This window comes from Halichoerus grypus, chromosome 9 (genome assembly GCF_964656455.1).
Source record: "Halichoerus grypus chromosome 9, mHalGry1.hap1.1, whole genome shotgun sequence".
Lineage (NCBI taxonomy): Eukaryota > Metazoa > Chordata > Mammalia > Carnivora > Phocidae > Halichoerus > Halichoerus grypus.
The window spans coordinates 15340686-15355832 of record NC_135720.1 but is presented as its reverse complement, the minus strand read 5'-3'; the positions used below and the strand labels follow the sequence as shown (position 1 = coordinate 15355832).

At 44.5% G+C, this 15147-nt stretch overlaps 1 protein-coding gene across 6 annotated transcripts in view; it reads right to left on the bottom strand.

Moving 5' to 3' along the window:
* Positions 1-1148: 1148 nt before the first annotated feature.
* The window catches only part of RMND1 (required for meiotic nuclear division 1 homolog), a 42125-nt gene continuing 28126 nt past the window's right edge, over positions 1149-15147 (bottom strand). For 5 of the 6 annotated variants that reach the window (XM_078054570.1, XM_078054572.1, XM_078054571.1 and 2 more), the window contains 2 exons: positions 1844-1960; positions 1149-1364 (listed from right to left, as the gene is read on the bottom strand). In XM_078054570.1, the coding sequence (XP_077910696.1) occupies positions 1323-1364; positions 1844-1960 (159 nt within the window). In that variant the 3' untranslated portion in view covers positions 1149-1322. Of the gene's footprint in view, positions 1365-1843; positions 1961-12908; positions 13529-15147 lie in introns of those variants that run through there. The other variant, XM_078054573.1, reaches the window with a different exon arrangement.

Here is a 15147-nt window from a genome sequence, read left to right as displayed (position 1 = left end):
TTTTTCCATACAGTACATACAGTATATAAATACATTTTCTCAACCTTTACCTTGCCTTATTTGTAAGAATACAGTAAAAAATATAACGAATGTGTTAATTGACTTATTGGTACGTCTTCTGGTCAATGGGCTATTAGTAAAGTTTGGGGGAGTCAAAGATAATACAGATTTTCAACTGGGGGGTGGGTACATCTAACCCCCTATTTAACGGTGCACTATAATGTATGAAAAAAATAGAACATTTAAATTCATTGTGGTGGGAAGCATATGGGACAAGTGGGGGTTATGCATAAAAATGAAGATAAAAAGAAATTTTATTTATTTTTTAAAGATTTTATTTATTTGACAGAGACACAGCGAGAGAGGGAATACAAGCAGGGGGAATGGGAGAGGGAGAAGCAGGCTTCCCGAGGAGGAGGGAGCCCAATGCGGGGCTCAATCCCAGGACCCTGGGATCATGACCTGAGCCGAAGGCAGACGCTTAACGACTGAGCCACCCAGGCGCCCCAAGAAATTTACTTTTTAAAGATTTATTTTAGAGCATGGGGGGCGAGGGGGGAGGGAGAGCCTCAAGCAGGCTATGTGCTGAGGGCAGAGCCCAACACGGGGCTCGATCTCACGACCCGGAGACCACAACCTGAGCCGAAACCGAGAGTTGGACACTTAACTGTTCCACCCAGGTGCCCCGCTTTTTAAACATGTTTATCAATTCAAGATGGTAAGCACATAAATATCAAGTTCTTTGTTCTTGGCATTTTTTCATTTCCCGAAAGTGTGTGAAACTAAAAAAAAATGTGTGGGAAGAATATTTTGACTAGATTGGTAGTAAAGGCATGGATAGTACCGATAAATGAAGTGCCAGTGAGCAGGCATACTGAAATTACGCCATCCAAAGTAGGTATATAAAATTCATTCTTGTCATCACAAACCTGTCTTACGTATTTATTTCAACACTCCAGAGTTTCCTGTACGGTTCTCTTTAGGGCTGGGATTGGGATTTCCTGGAGACAGGTGAGGGATAGTGTCCAAAATCTAAGCCTTTTGGCTTTAATAAGTATCTTTGCCTAGATTTCCTAGGTGTTAAGCTTTCTATAGTTCTTTTAAAATATCTTCCTTTCAAATTCTGTGTTAAAGACCCAAACACCAGCTTCTTCATAATTTTTATTCAAGCAGCAATACATATAGGAGCTGAAAAAGATCATCACAACTTCTTGATTAAAAAATATTAAATACCAATTAAATAAGAGATTCCCTCAAAAGTGAGCATTTATTTTTGATTGTAGAACTTGAATATCTCTTGCACTGATACTTTTCTCTGGTTATCACTTGATCAGAAAAAATACTCGTCCCAGCTCAAACATTACCTTAGGGTGATAAAAAGTGAGATTAATTTCATAGCAAATTACTGGTAAAAACTAAAACGATTTTTCCAAAATTGTGATTAATGAAAAATGCTCCTGAAGTCTTTCCCACATGGCAAGCTGCAGATGTGAGGCAAAGGTACTTGCTGCTAGGTTGTACATTATAAATTTGCAGCTAGAGCTTTCTCTACATGCTATCTTCAAATACAGAACTCCTCCAAAAATCACACTTTGTGCATTTGCGATATTACCACAGTCACTTGAAACTTGGCCTCACTTCTAAACAGACTAATTAGAACAAAGCCATGCTCTTTTCCACTGTCATTTTCTATGTCAAATTATCTTTATTTTCCTTTTATTTTTTATTATTATTATTTTTTTTAGTTACACCCAATATGGGGCTTGAACTCACAGCCCCGAGACCAAGAGTGGCATACTCCACTGACTGAGCCAGCCAGGTGCCCTTATTTTCATCTATTTACCTCGATGGTGATAAGGATTACGATCATCCACTCCAGGCGGAGTGCCCTCTTCTCAGTCAGGTGATTCCGCATTAGATCTGTCAGCTCCATGCAGTGCTGAAGTTTTTCATTCATAACCTGCATTAGAAATATCTTAGGAAGTACCCTGTATTTATATTTAAACAATTTTAAGAACTAAGTAACGTCACATATCAAAATTCCAAAAGTCTGAAATAGGTAAACAGAATTTATCCTCCAATTCTTGCTCAGTTCTCTCCCCAAGGCAACCTGCCAATGTGAGCCTGCGTCTTGTGAGTCCATCTAGAGACACTGTAATGCAGATTGAACTGCAAGAAGTACTTTACCTACTGAAGCTCTTGCATTCCTGAGATTTTGATGGAAGATGTAAAAAATAAAGTTTTTTTTTTTGTTTTTGTTTTTTTTTTTTTAAAGATTTTATTTATTTATTTGACAGAGAGACACAGCGAGAGAGGGAACACCAGCAGAGGGAGTGGGAGAGGGAGAAGCAGGCTTCCCGCAGAGCAGGGAGCCCGATGCGGGGCTCGATCCCAGGACTCTGGGATCATGACCTGAGCCGAAGGCAGACGCTTAACGACTGAGCCACCCAGGCGCCCCGTAAAAAATAAAGTTTTTGAGTCCTAGTTTTTGGTAGCTGGCCTTGGGAGTTTAGTAGTTAAGAAAGGCAAATTGGAAACATGCACTGTGGCTGAAACGCCCAAAAGACGATAAAAACTGATTACTTCCTAAAATCGTTCAGGTTCTGCGCAAACCTCCAAACCGTACCATTTGACCTGCTGCACACTTGCCACTAGTTGGCACTGCTTTTAGTGCTGAACTGCAGAGCTTCTGGGTTCCGATGCCCCGCCGCACGCTGGTTGGGGCAGGGTCACAGAAAACAATCTTTGGGGTTTTTGTTTTTTTAAAAGATTTTATTTTTAAGTAACCTCTACACCCAATGTGGGGCTTGAACTCATGACCCCCGAGATCAAGAGTCACATGCTCTACAGAATGAGCCAGCCAGGCGCCCCCAGAAAACAGAACCTTTGAATTTAAGACTTGGATGTGACCACTGGTAGTTGTACCTCCTTAATCTCTATCTCACTTTCTTGGAAATTGGAAGAAGTCTGGAAACCTTTTTTAAAATAGTTTGATTCCCCTTGATTACTTATGGGGCATGCTGAGGGCGTGGGTTTGGTCTGGAAATTTGAGACAATCATCACAGACGCATGTTTGGGGCCTGACTTCCGTCAGCGTACCATATGTACTATGTGTATATGTACTGTGCTTGTACACAGAGCACAAGACTGCCCCGGGGGCGCCTGGGTGGCTCAGTCGCTTCAGCATCTGCCTTCCACTCGGGTCATGATCTCAGGGTCCTGGGATCCAGCCCCATGTCCTGCTCCCTGCTCAGTGGGGAGTCGGCTTCTTCCTCTCCCTCTGCACCCCATCCCCACTTGTGCTTTTTCTTTCCTCCCTCCCTCTCTCTCAAATAAATAAATTCTTAAAAATCAGATAAACGGCCTCAATAATGAGAATACAAGGGACCACAGTCATAAGCTTCCTGCCTTTATGGCCATCCCCTAGTTTCTCCTCTGTGTAAATGCTTAGCACAGTGCCGCCTTCTGTCCTCCTTTGCTCCCCTCCTTTCTGTTTCTATTGGCTGCTCGGATCTTGGTCTATAAACATGCTCATCCTCAGGCTCGCTTCTCTCTTCAAGGTGTGGGCCTGACCCTCTTCCATTTTCTTTCACCTCTGACTAAACAGACGCGTTCTTCCTCCACTTCCTCATCACCGAGTTTATTCTTTAGCCCTTAGAAATTGCATATTACAACTCTTCTGGAACTTCCAAATGTCTCCGAGTTAGTGAATCTAACAACTTTTCTTGGTTCTAAACCTCAGTGAACTCAAGCATTTGATACCACCTTGAAATGCACACTTCCTTTGGCTTTTTCTCCGCTAAGATCTACGTTCTACCTCTGACCGGCATCTTTTCCTGCGTTTCCTCTACCTCCTCTTGCCTTTAGATGACATTTCCCAAAGTCCTGATCTTGTCCTTCTTGTCTTCTAGCTCTACGCTCTGCTTGCACCATCTCATCCACTTCGGTTTGTGTAGACGCTCCCTAAACTTCGGTCACTTTGCATCCCACCATCACTATTTCTGTGAGGTGTATGTACCAGTACTATTACATCATTTCCAAAAGACTTTGCTTAATATGTTTATTTTAAAGGTAAACTGTCATCGCCATAAATGGACAACAGTGTGATGTGAAACAGTGTTACCTACAGGAAGCTGAGCCTGACGCCAGGGAAAGGGGAGTAGCATACACTAGAGGGCCCATCAGGAGCCACTAAACCACTAAAACCAAACTAGTTCAGGGTCCATGTGTCACCTAAATTCATCTCTTGGACAAGTATATGTATCCCACAGTTTGGGAAAGACTTAAACTACTAACTCTTTTCTACTCCCAAATATAACTGTTTAATTCTGGTTGTTCTCTGACTGAATTTCTAACTGCCTATAAAACATCTTATGGATTTCCTGACCGAACCTCAAATTTAATGTTTCTCAAACTAAAACTGACATGGGTGCCTGGGTGGCTCAGTTGGTTAAGCGACTGCCTTCGGCTCAGGTCATGATCCTGGAGTCCCTGGATCGAGTCCCGCATCGGGCTCCCTGCTCGGCAGGGAGTCTGCTTCTCCCTCTGACCCTCCCCCCTCTCATGTGCTCTCTCTCTCATTCTCTCTCTCTCAAATAAATAAATTTAAAAAAATCTTTAAAAAAAAAAAAAAAAAAAAAAAAAAACTAAAACTGACATCCTGTCCAAGTCTATCCCTTTGGCCTGGGTTCCCTTTCTCTGATCAGGTCATGCTGTCTTCCCAGTCACCTGGGGTGGAGACTATTTTTTTTTAAGATTATTTATTTATTTGAGAGAGAGAGAGAAGAGAGAGCACAAGCAGGGGGAGCAGCAGGCAGAGGGAGAAGCAGACTCTCCTCTGGGCAGGGAGCCCAACATGGGACTCGATCCTGGGACTCTGGGATCGTGACCTGAGCTGAAGGCAGTCGCTCAACGGACGAGCCACCCAGGTGCCCCTGGGGTGGAGATCTTTGATCTCTAATTCCCACTCCCTACAGTTATGTCCCATGGGGACAGTCTTGAATCTATCCCCTTCTTAGCATTCCTTAATACTACATAGGAGGTCTTCATGAAATATTCATTATTTGTTAAGAACAGATCCACTCCCCCGCCCCCCACTGGCATCAGAGTTCTCATTCTAAGCAGTTGGATTGGATCATGTCACTCCCCTGTTCAATAGCTTTAAACATTTTACCATCCATTGCCTTCTCAATACCATGAAACAATCCCAGGTCATTTGGTCCAGTCACGCTTCAGAGGATGGCATCTCTGCCTTCCCAGCCTGCTCTTTCCTAGGTGCTCCTAAAGCACTTGGTTTCCTTGTTTTAGCACTTACTTCATTCTGCCTCACAGCCATCTGCTGGCAGCCCAGCACCCTTCCCTCCTGCCCCCTACACTTTGGGGAGTTACTCTTCCACTATTTTCAACCACCTGATGTGGCCAACCATGATCTCAGCACGTACCTGACACCCTCCCCAGCGCTCCCCCCAAAAGCCCCAGGGTGAAGGGGTGGCTATAAGACCAGGCTTAGCCCATCATAATGCCCACTTCCCTCCTCATATGGTTGGCCAAAGCTTGAACACATGTCCCAATTCTTTGAAGCTGCCAGGCAGAGTGAAATGTAACTTGGACATTCCCTCCTCCCACATCCATTGCTCCCATTCCCACAGAGAAGGCCACAAGGAGGCCAACTTGGCATCTTGGGGAAGGTGCTGAGGAAAGAGTCCTGATTGATTTAATTGGGTCTGTGCGACAGACGTTCCCCATTCCCTCACTCTAGCCTTGTTCTTCTCAGCAGTACATGGTGACAGGTCAACTCGTTCAAACTTTTCTGTGGTGTGCAAGCAACAGAGTCCCCATTAGCGCATGCTTCCTATTTCATTTAGCTATAGAGTCACGCAGGTTACATGCACACGGATGAGGGAGCACGAGAAAACAGGGATGGTATCACAGAGGTGGTAAATGTGAAGTGGGCTCTAAATAGGCAGGTGCCGGGCACCTGGGTGGCTCGGTCAGTTAAACGCCTGCTTTTGGCTCAGGTCATGATCCTAGAGTCCTGGAAGGAAGTACTTGAAAATGAGGTTTAAAAAGGTAAGTTAGTGCCAAATTGTGAGAGGAACTGTAGACCCTAATTCCTGGGACCTGTGAATAGGACATGGCAAAGGAGAGTTACGACTGCGTATGGAATTAATGCTGGAAATCAGCTGACCTTGACAGGGAGATAAACCTAGATTATCCTGGGAGTGGGGAGGGTCCAGTGGAATCACAGGGGTCCTTAAAAGTGGAACTGGCAAGTATAAGAGCTTAGGAAAGTGATGCCACGTGAGGAGCCCTCAACTCATCTGTTACATGGAAGGGGCTCCAAGCCAAGGAATGTGGGCAGCCTGTAGGAACTGCAAAAGGCAAGGAAAGCACCTTTTCCTACACAGAGCCTCCAGAAAGGAACACAGCGCTGCCAACACCTTGATTTTGGCTCAGAGACTATGTTAGACTTCTGACCTACAGAGCTGTCATACAATACATTCATGTTAAGCCAGTTTGGGATAATTTGTTACAGCAGCAAGAGAAACTTACTACACCATGCTGCAATGTTGGAATTTTATTCTGTAGGTAATGTGGGGTCCTTTGTTCAGTCTTCAAATATTGGTTGTGTGGACTATATTGTGCTGGGCAGAGGAGAGGGAGTGGTGAATAACACAGACACATCTCTGCCTTCCAGCTAAAGGGTCCAGCAGAGAGGCTGGGGGGCAGTCAAGAAGGTCTGAGAATAGTCCGGGGGAGAGAAGTGGGGGAGCAGCAGCAGGAGTGTTATAGGCGGGGGGCCTGAAGGCAGGGGTCAGTATGGCATCCCCCAGTTTCACCAGCCCAGGGCCTATCATGCAGACTTTCCGTAAATATCTGTTAATGAACGAATGACACTGAGAAGAAAATGAAAAGGGCAGTGTGACTGGACGTGGAGGGTGAAGGAGAAAGAGGAAACCACTATGCCTTTCAGTTTTCTGGTTGACTGACAGAGGGAGGAGGCCAGTGGTCCTGCCACAAGCCGAAAGGGAGAATAGAGAAGGTTCAGTGTTTTCTGGGTTCATTTTGAAATCTTAATCACCGATTAATTCTACAAATATTTACTGAGCATGTGCTCTACGTGAGAACTGGGAAGGTAACAGGGAAGAAAATAATCTTGGTCTCTGATCTCAGGGAGCCGACATTCTAGTGTGGAGTGACTCAGAGAATTGACTCTCAAAGGGACACTACGAGATATGTCAGTGTGGAATGTCAGTGTGGAAGACGTGTGCGATTTAGTAGGCAACGGGAAACACCTGGAAGGCAAGCAGAGCACTGAGGTACATATTTGAAAATCATCAGGAAGTCATGGAACCGAAGAGGAGTGCTGCTGAGACAAGCGCCTGTGGGGCTCAGTCAGTGAAGCATCTGCCTTCATCTCAGGTCATGATCCCGGGGTCCTGGGGTCGAGCCCTGCATTGGGCTCCCTGCTCAATGGGAAGTCTGCTTCTCTCTTCCCCCTCTCTCACCCCCCCAACCCCCTGCTCGTGCTCTCTCTCGCTCTCAAATAAATAAATAAAATCTTAAAAAAAAAAAGGAAAATACGCTGAGAAGCATAGTCTGGGAACTTTTAAGTATGCTTGGTAACTCGTGGAAGACTTAACACCAAAAAGATGGCTCAGAGTGGGCCTGGGAAATGAACAATTAGCTGTAACAACTCAATCAAACCACGAAGGTGGCGACGGTAATGATAATTGGGTACCTCTGCTAAAGGGGAGACAGATTCAGTGGGATGTGAGATGTGAGGAGAGTTCCATAAAAACTGTCAGTTACCAAAGGAATTCTGATGAGCGAAAGTTTTAGTTGCTATGTAATGAGTTTTCAGAAACAGAATGTCCAAGTCCATTAGATAAAGTGAAATGTAGTTCAAACCCATGTGGCCATCATGCCCCGCAGCCATCTACCCGCTAGAGGTCCCAATCCACATCCCTTGCCCTCTGGGCCCATGAGCCAAATAATCCCTCCGTCTCTGGTGTGCCCATCTATATTTAGATATTTAGGAGGAAAGTAGCTTCTATCCCTTTTGCTACTTTGTTTTAAGGAAGGAGAGGGGGAATCCCACGAGTGTAGCTCCAATTTCCTATAAGTCCCTTTCCCCCCTAATACGTTGCTTCTTCTACTTTTAGCTATCTTGCCCCAGTTCCTAACTTAGAATCCAATAAAGATGTGGTAGAAATATGTAATTTATAAAGATAATTAAAATGAATCTTGAATTTTAGCTCCTAAAGAAAAAATAAAGTGGAGTTTCAGGGACTGCTGGTATTATGGAATTAATGTTTGTGTCCCCCTTAAATTCTTATGGTGGAACCCTAATCCCTAAGGTATTTGGAGATGGGGCATTTGGGAGGTGATCAGGTATAGATGGGGTCATGAGGGCATGGATGAATTAGTGTGATGGAATCAGGGTCCTTACAGGAAGAGGAGGGGCCACGAGACAGCACTCTCTCTCCTGCCACGTGAGGACACAGTAAGAAGGTGGCGGTCTGTGAACCGGAAGAAGGCCCTCACCAGGAACCCGGTCTGTACACGTAATCAGAACACGAAGATGCAGTGTGTCAGGGCTGCACGCGAGGGATTCGTACAAAGTACTCCGTAAGCACAGAGGCACAGACCAGATGGGAAACCTGCCCAAGGACGTGACACTTGGGCTCATTAGGCAAAATGCAACCAGGGATGGTCCCGGCTCAAAGGTACCAAACGAATCAAATCACATCAACTTGAAAATCAGCTACAGATGGATCTACGATGGTGTGAAATTTAAAAAGACTCTAATTTTTATTCTGATTAACTGCAATGTATGCGTTCTCCCAATGCACTGAGTTAAGGACTGAGAAGGCAGTAGTACTTTCATTATATCTAGTTCATATGAGATTTTTTAAAAAAAACTGCCACAGAACTGACTTGTTCCAGGACTTTTCCAATTTGGGGACTGACTGGACTCCACCCCACCGGCTCTCTGGGCTACTCAATCAGCCCTCCAATGGTGTCTCCACTGGAGGTGTCCCTCCTGGATTAGCAGAGTGATGATGCAGTGGCACTTTGTCCAGGTTTCCCCTTCCTTCTTAGCAGTTTGATTTTTGTCCCGCTGGTTGATTATTTCATTGTACTTCGTCTTCATTATTGATCCTGCTTGGACCTTTCTCATCTTCAACTCTGGCATTCCTGTTGAACGTACCACTCATGTTGAGTAAGTTCTTGAAAGACATCCTTATCTTTATACTTCTCCTCTGAACAATACCTTCAAACCACCTTCATAATTGGTGACCATGATCTTGTTTCTCCTTTTCTGTAGTCTTGTCCACGAGGGACATGTGAAGGACACTTTGGACATCAGTATTACAGAACCATGATTTGAGGGAAGACAGGATGGGCTGGGGAAGCAGCTGGTTATCTTGGTTATTGCTCAGCCACTTTTATTGACTCAGGTAAGCACAGCAGGCTGAGTATCAGAAGAGCTAGAGAAGGTCTGCATCTGCCTGGTGGCAATGACTTTATACCTCATCACACTGATCATGATTCCATCACGAGTCTCCATTCCAAGAGAAAAAGAGACATCCAAGAGCAGTAACTCAGTGCTCTCAAATTTGTCCCCAGTGAATGTGTCTCATCAACACTGATGTTTTTGTTTAGTCTGTTATTACAGAATTCTCACAAGATGCTTTATTTTCAAATTAGCTTTACTGAGGCATAATTTACGTAGGATAAAACGCAGCCATTCTAAGTACACAATTGGAAGACTTTTGACAAGTGGATACCCTTGTAACTGCCCACACATTTCCATCACCCCCAAAAGTTCCCTTGTGCTCCTCTGCAAACTATAGCCCCATCCACTCACCCCCTCCCCAGCTCCAGGGAATCACTGATCTACTTTCTGTACCTATTGATTCGAATTACCTTTCTAGATCCCATAAATACAATAGCACATGTTTTTGTGTCTAGATTTTTTCACTTGGCATGATTCTGATATTCACCCATGTTGTGGCATGGGTCAGTAATTAACTTATTGTTGCTGAGTGGTATTCACTGTATGGATATGCCACAATTTGTTTATCCACTCACCTACCGATGGGCACCTGACTGCTTCCAGTTCTGGGCTATTATGAATAAAGCTTCTGTGAACATTTGTGTATGACAGTGTGAGGACATGTGTTTTCATTTCTCCTGGGTAAAATAGTTAGAGAAGTAGAATTGTTGACTCCTTTACTAAGACAATGGTTAATTTTATGAAAAACTGCCAAGCTGTTGTACCAATTTATATTCCCACAAGTAAAGAAGTTCCAATTGCTCCACATCCTTATTAACACTTGGCATTAGTCTTTTAAATTTTAGCCATTCTAATGGGTGTGTAGTGAAATCACATTGTAGTTTTAATTGCACTTCCTTGGTGAGCAAGGACGTTGAACATCTTTTCATGCTCATTTGGTCATTTACATTATTTTCTTTTGTGAGGTGTCTGTTCAAATCTTTTGCCCATTTATATATATTTTTTATTTTTATTTTTAATTTTTATTTATTTACTTGAGAGAGAGCCAGCGAGAGAGTGACAGTGAGCAGGGGGAGGGGCAGAGGGAGAAGCAGTCTCCCCACTGAGCAGACAGCCCTACACTTGGACCCCGGGATCATGACCTGAGCCACAGGCAGCTGCTTAACCAACTGAACCACCCAGGTACCCCTCTTTTGCCCATTTAAAAAAACTGGGCTGTCCTTTAACCATTGAGTAGGAAGAGTTCTTTGTATATGCTGGATAAGTCCTTTGTCGGGTATGTCTACTGAGAATGTTTCCTCCCAGCCTGTGGCTTGCCTTTTCATATTCTTAACAGTGTCTTTCAAAGAGCAGTTTTTTAGTTTTGATGAAGTTCAACTCATGAAGTTTTTCCCCCAAGATTCATGCTTTTTTTTTTGTCCTAAGAAATCTTTGCCTGGCTAAAGGTCATGAGGCTTTTCTCCTATATTTTCTTTCTGAAGTTTTATAATTTTAGCTTTTATATTTAGGTCTCTGATCCATTTTATTCTTATTTTTAAAGATTTTATTTATTTATTTGAGAGAGAGAATGAGATAGAGCATGAGAGGGGGGAGGGTCAGAGGGAGAAGCGGGCTGGGCGGGACTCGATTCCCAGACTCCAGGATCATGACCTGAGCCGATGGCAGTCGCTTAACCAACTGAGCCACCCAGGCGCCCTCTCTGATCCATTTTAAAATGGTGTGAATTAAAGGATAGAGTTCAGCTATCCAATTGTTCCAGCACCATTTGTTGAAAATATTATCCCTTCGTTACTGAACTGATTTATATTTGTCAAAAATCAATTGCTTGGGCGCCTGGGTGGCTCAGTCAGTTAAGCATCTGCCTTCGGCTCAGGTCATGATCCCAGGGTCCTGGGATCAAGTCCCGTATCGGGCTCCCTGCTCAGCAGGGAGTCTGCTTCTCCCTTTCCCTCTGCCCCCACCCCTGCTGGTGCACTGTCTCTCTCAAATAAATACAATCTTTAAAAAAAATCAATGGCTTATATGTGTATTTCTCAACTCTCTTCTGTTCCACTAATCTTTATGTCTGTTCTTATGCCAATATTCAAATATCTTGATTACTGCAGCTTGATTTACTTCAAGTCTTAAAATCAGATAATAAAAGTCCTACAATTTTGTCCTTTCTTCGAAACTGCTTTGGCTAGTTTAGGCCCCTTGCATTTACATTTTAAAATCAGCTTACTTCTTTTTTTTTTTTTTAAGATTTTATTTATTTGCGAGAGAGAGAATGAGAGACAGAGAGCATGAGAGAGAGGAGGGTCAGAGGGAGAAGCAGACTCCCTGCTGAGCAGGGAGCCTGATGTGGGACCCGATCCAGGGACTCCAGGATCATGACCTGAGCTGAAGGCAGTCGCTTAACCAACTGAGCCACCCAGGCGCCCCTCAGCTTGTTACTTCTAAAATAAAAAAAGCCTGCTGAGATTTTGATAGGGATTGAGTTGAATCCACAGGTCAATTTCCAGAAGTAACATCTTTATAACATTGAGTCGTCTGTTTTACAAACATGGTAGGTATAGGTCTTCATTCATTTAGTTTCTTAGCCATGTTTTGTAGTTTTCAGGGTACAGATCTTATTTAAAAAAAAAATTTATTCCTGAGGGGTGCCAGGGTGGCTCAGTCGTTAAGCGTCTGCTTTTGGTCCTGGGACTGGGCCCTGTGTCGGGGTCCCTGCTCAGTGGGAAACCTGCTTCTCCCTCTCCCTCTGCTGCTCCCCCTGCTTGTGCTCTCTGTCAGATAAATATACAAAATCTTTTTAAAAAAAATTTATTCCTAAGGGGCACCTGGGTGGCTCAGTCGTTAAGCATCTGCCTTTAGCTCAGGTCATGTTCCCAGGGTCATGGGATCGAGCCCCGCATCGGGCTCCCTGCTCAGCAGGAAGCCTGCTTCTCCCTCTCCCACTCCCCCTGCTTGTGTTCCCTCTCTCACTCTCTCTCTGTCAAATAAATAAATAAAAGCTTTAAAAAAAAAATAAAAAAAATAAATAAAATTTATTCCTAAGTAATCTGACGTTTTGATGTTATTGTAAATGGTATTTCATAATTTTCATTTTCCAATTGTTCATTGGTAGTATAAAGAAAGCGAATTATTTTTTATATAGTGACCTTGGATTCTGCAACCTTGATAAATTCACTCATTTGTTCTAGTAGTTTTTTTTTTTTAAGATTTTGTCAGAGAAAGAGAGAGAGAGAGAGAGCACAAGCAGGGGGAGGAGCAGAGGGAGAAGCGGGCTTCCCGCTGAGCAGGGAGCCCGATGCGGGGCTCGATCCCAGGACCCTTGGGATCACGACCCAAGCTGAAGGCAGACGCCCAGCTGACTAAGCCCCCCAGGCGTCCCTGTAGTAGCTTTTCTGTAGATTCTTCAGGACATTCTACATATAAGATCCTGTCATCTGTGAATAAATGCAATTTTACTTCTTCTCATAGGAGATGTTAAATCTTGGGGCTATAAATACAGCCACCCAGAGGGACTGGTGCCTTGTCTGGCTGGCACTGCATGGGGCTTTCTCCACGGGTCTAGGGTGCCAGAGACTGGGTTAGCATCTGATTCTCCCAACTGCTGACGTGTGGCGGTGGTTACACGTCAATCCTTTCATGAAGGGACTCAGTCTCAACCTGGCCTTCATACTGGAAGACAGGGGGTACTCAGCATACTACGAGTAGAGGGGGAGAAGCCTATGGAGCCCTTTTGTTCTCACTGATGTTTTTCTTATGTTTGCACTTGATCTTAGCCATGAATTAGCTGACCTTTCGGTTGTCAAGGTATTCCTCACTCAAGGTGTCCTCAGTTGTAGACTTGATGCCAATAATTCCATCTTGCGTAGGGAGGAGAGACACAAAAACAGCCACCTTCCAGGTGAAAGATCAGATCATTTCTTTGGCATCAACCTTCTTGCCCAAGCCACGGGGCAGTGGCAGTTGGCTTACTGATGATTCAGAACATGAGACCAGTGATGCTTGCTGGCAGTTCTGGTGGTGGCAGGAAGCAGGGAATCTTTAAAGTAACAGCACTGTGAGGATGTTGGGGGTCATAGTGCTTACTAAGTAGGTTTCTAACATTTTCTCCACCTTTTTCAAAATCTGAAGTCTGTATTAGGCAGACTTCTAAGATGCCACCCAAAGGTCCTCGTCTACCCCCTTCCCTGGACTGTGGTCTGGGCCCAGGGACTTGTTTCTAACAAAAAGAATACAACGAAAGTGATAGGCTGTAATTGCTGTGATGAGGTTACAAGAGACTGTGAGTCCTGTCTTGGTAGTGCTCTGCCCCCGTCTCTCACCTGCTCAGGCTGATGAAACAAGCTGCCACATTGGGAGGTGCTTGCTCCCCAGAGAAGACTATGGGGCAGGGAACTGAGGGAGGCCTCTGGTCAACGGCTTGTGAGGAACTGAGGCTTCAGCCCAACACCCTGAGAGGAACCCTGTCTTGTCAACAACACGTGGGTTAACTAGCAAGTTCACCATCCCAGCTGATCCCTGAGATTACTGCAGCCTTGAGAGAGACTCGGAGGCCCTGGTTAGGCTGGACCCGGGTTCCTGACGCATAGACTGTAAGGCAGGGTTTGACACAGTGCTGTTTTAAGCCAGTCGGTTTTAGAACAATTCGTTTCACAGTAATAGCTAACTAATAACAGACGAGATCGGGCGCGTTCAGGGTGGTATGGCCGTAGACCGCTAACTAATACAATCAAAGGAGATCCCTCAGCTCTGTAAAGCTTTTGGCATCCCTTTTAGAGCCTCTGGAACTTCAGCCCAATCCACAACCATGCAAGTCCAATGCTTTTCAGGTCTGACCAGACACCTGGATTGTCAAATCGTGTCTAGTTAGACATTTAGTCTCCAAAACCATTTTGGAATCCACTGAAACTTGAATCTTATAGTATCACTGATCAATCTTTTCATGTCAGCTAAAAGTGACATGGTTAAGGACGGGCCTCTCTCCCTGACTGCTGGCAGTGACCTCCGCTGTCCTGTGCTGGCAGCTGCTCACACAGGCAGAGGTGGTGACAGGGTCAGTGACAACTGTAGCTGGGACCACATAGCTCAGTGACAACTAAGGTAACTTCGATGTTGTTATTCAAGGGGAAATGTCTGGCCTGGAGAAAAATACGTCGATACCAGAGCTGCCATAGCATTCCAGAAGCCACGGTGAGCTACTGAAATTGTAAGTCATTTTTTTTTTTTTTAAGATTTTATTTATTTGTTTGAGAGAGAGGGCCTATGCGCACAAGCTGGGGGAGGGAGACAGCCCGATGCAGGGCTTGATCCCACATCCCTGAGATCATGACCTGAGCCAAAATCAAGAGCTGGATGCTCAACCAACTGAGCCTCCCAGGCGCCCCATAAGTCATTTATTTTTGATGAGGCATAGGATGAATGTGGGGAAGTGGTAGGAAATAAGATTGAAAAAGAGGAGAGAACACGAAGGTCCTTGTATATGAAGCAAAAACACTTGAACGTAACACTTGAGGCAATGACGGAAACTGGAGGTACTAACTTAGTGGGAGGGACTGAGAAAAGATAATCAGTTGATGTTAACATCAAGATAAATCAGATGCTGAAATTATCTGACAAGAATTTTAAAGCAGTCA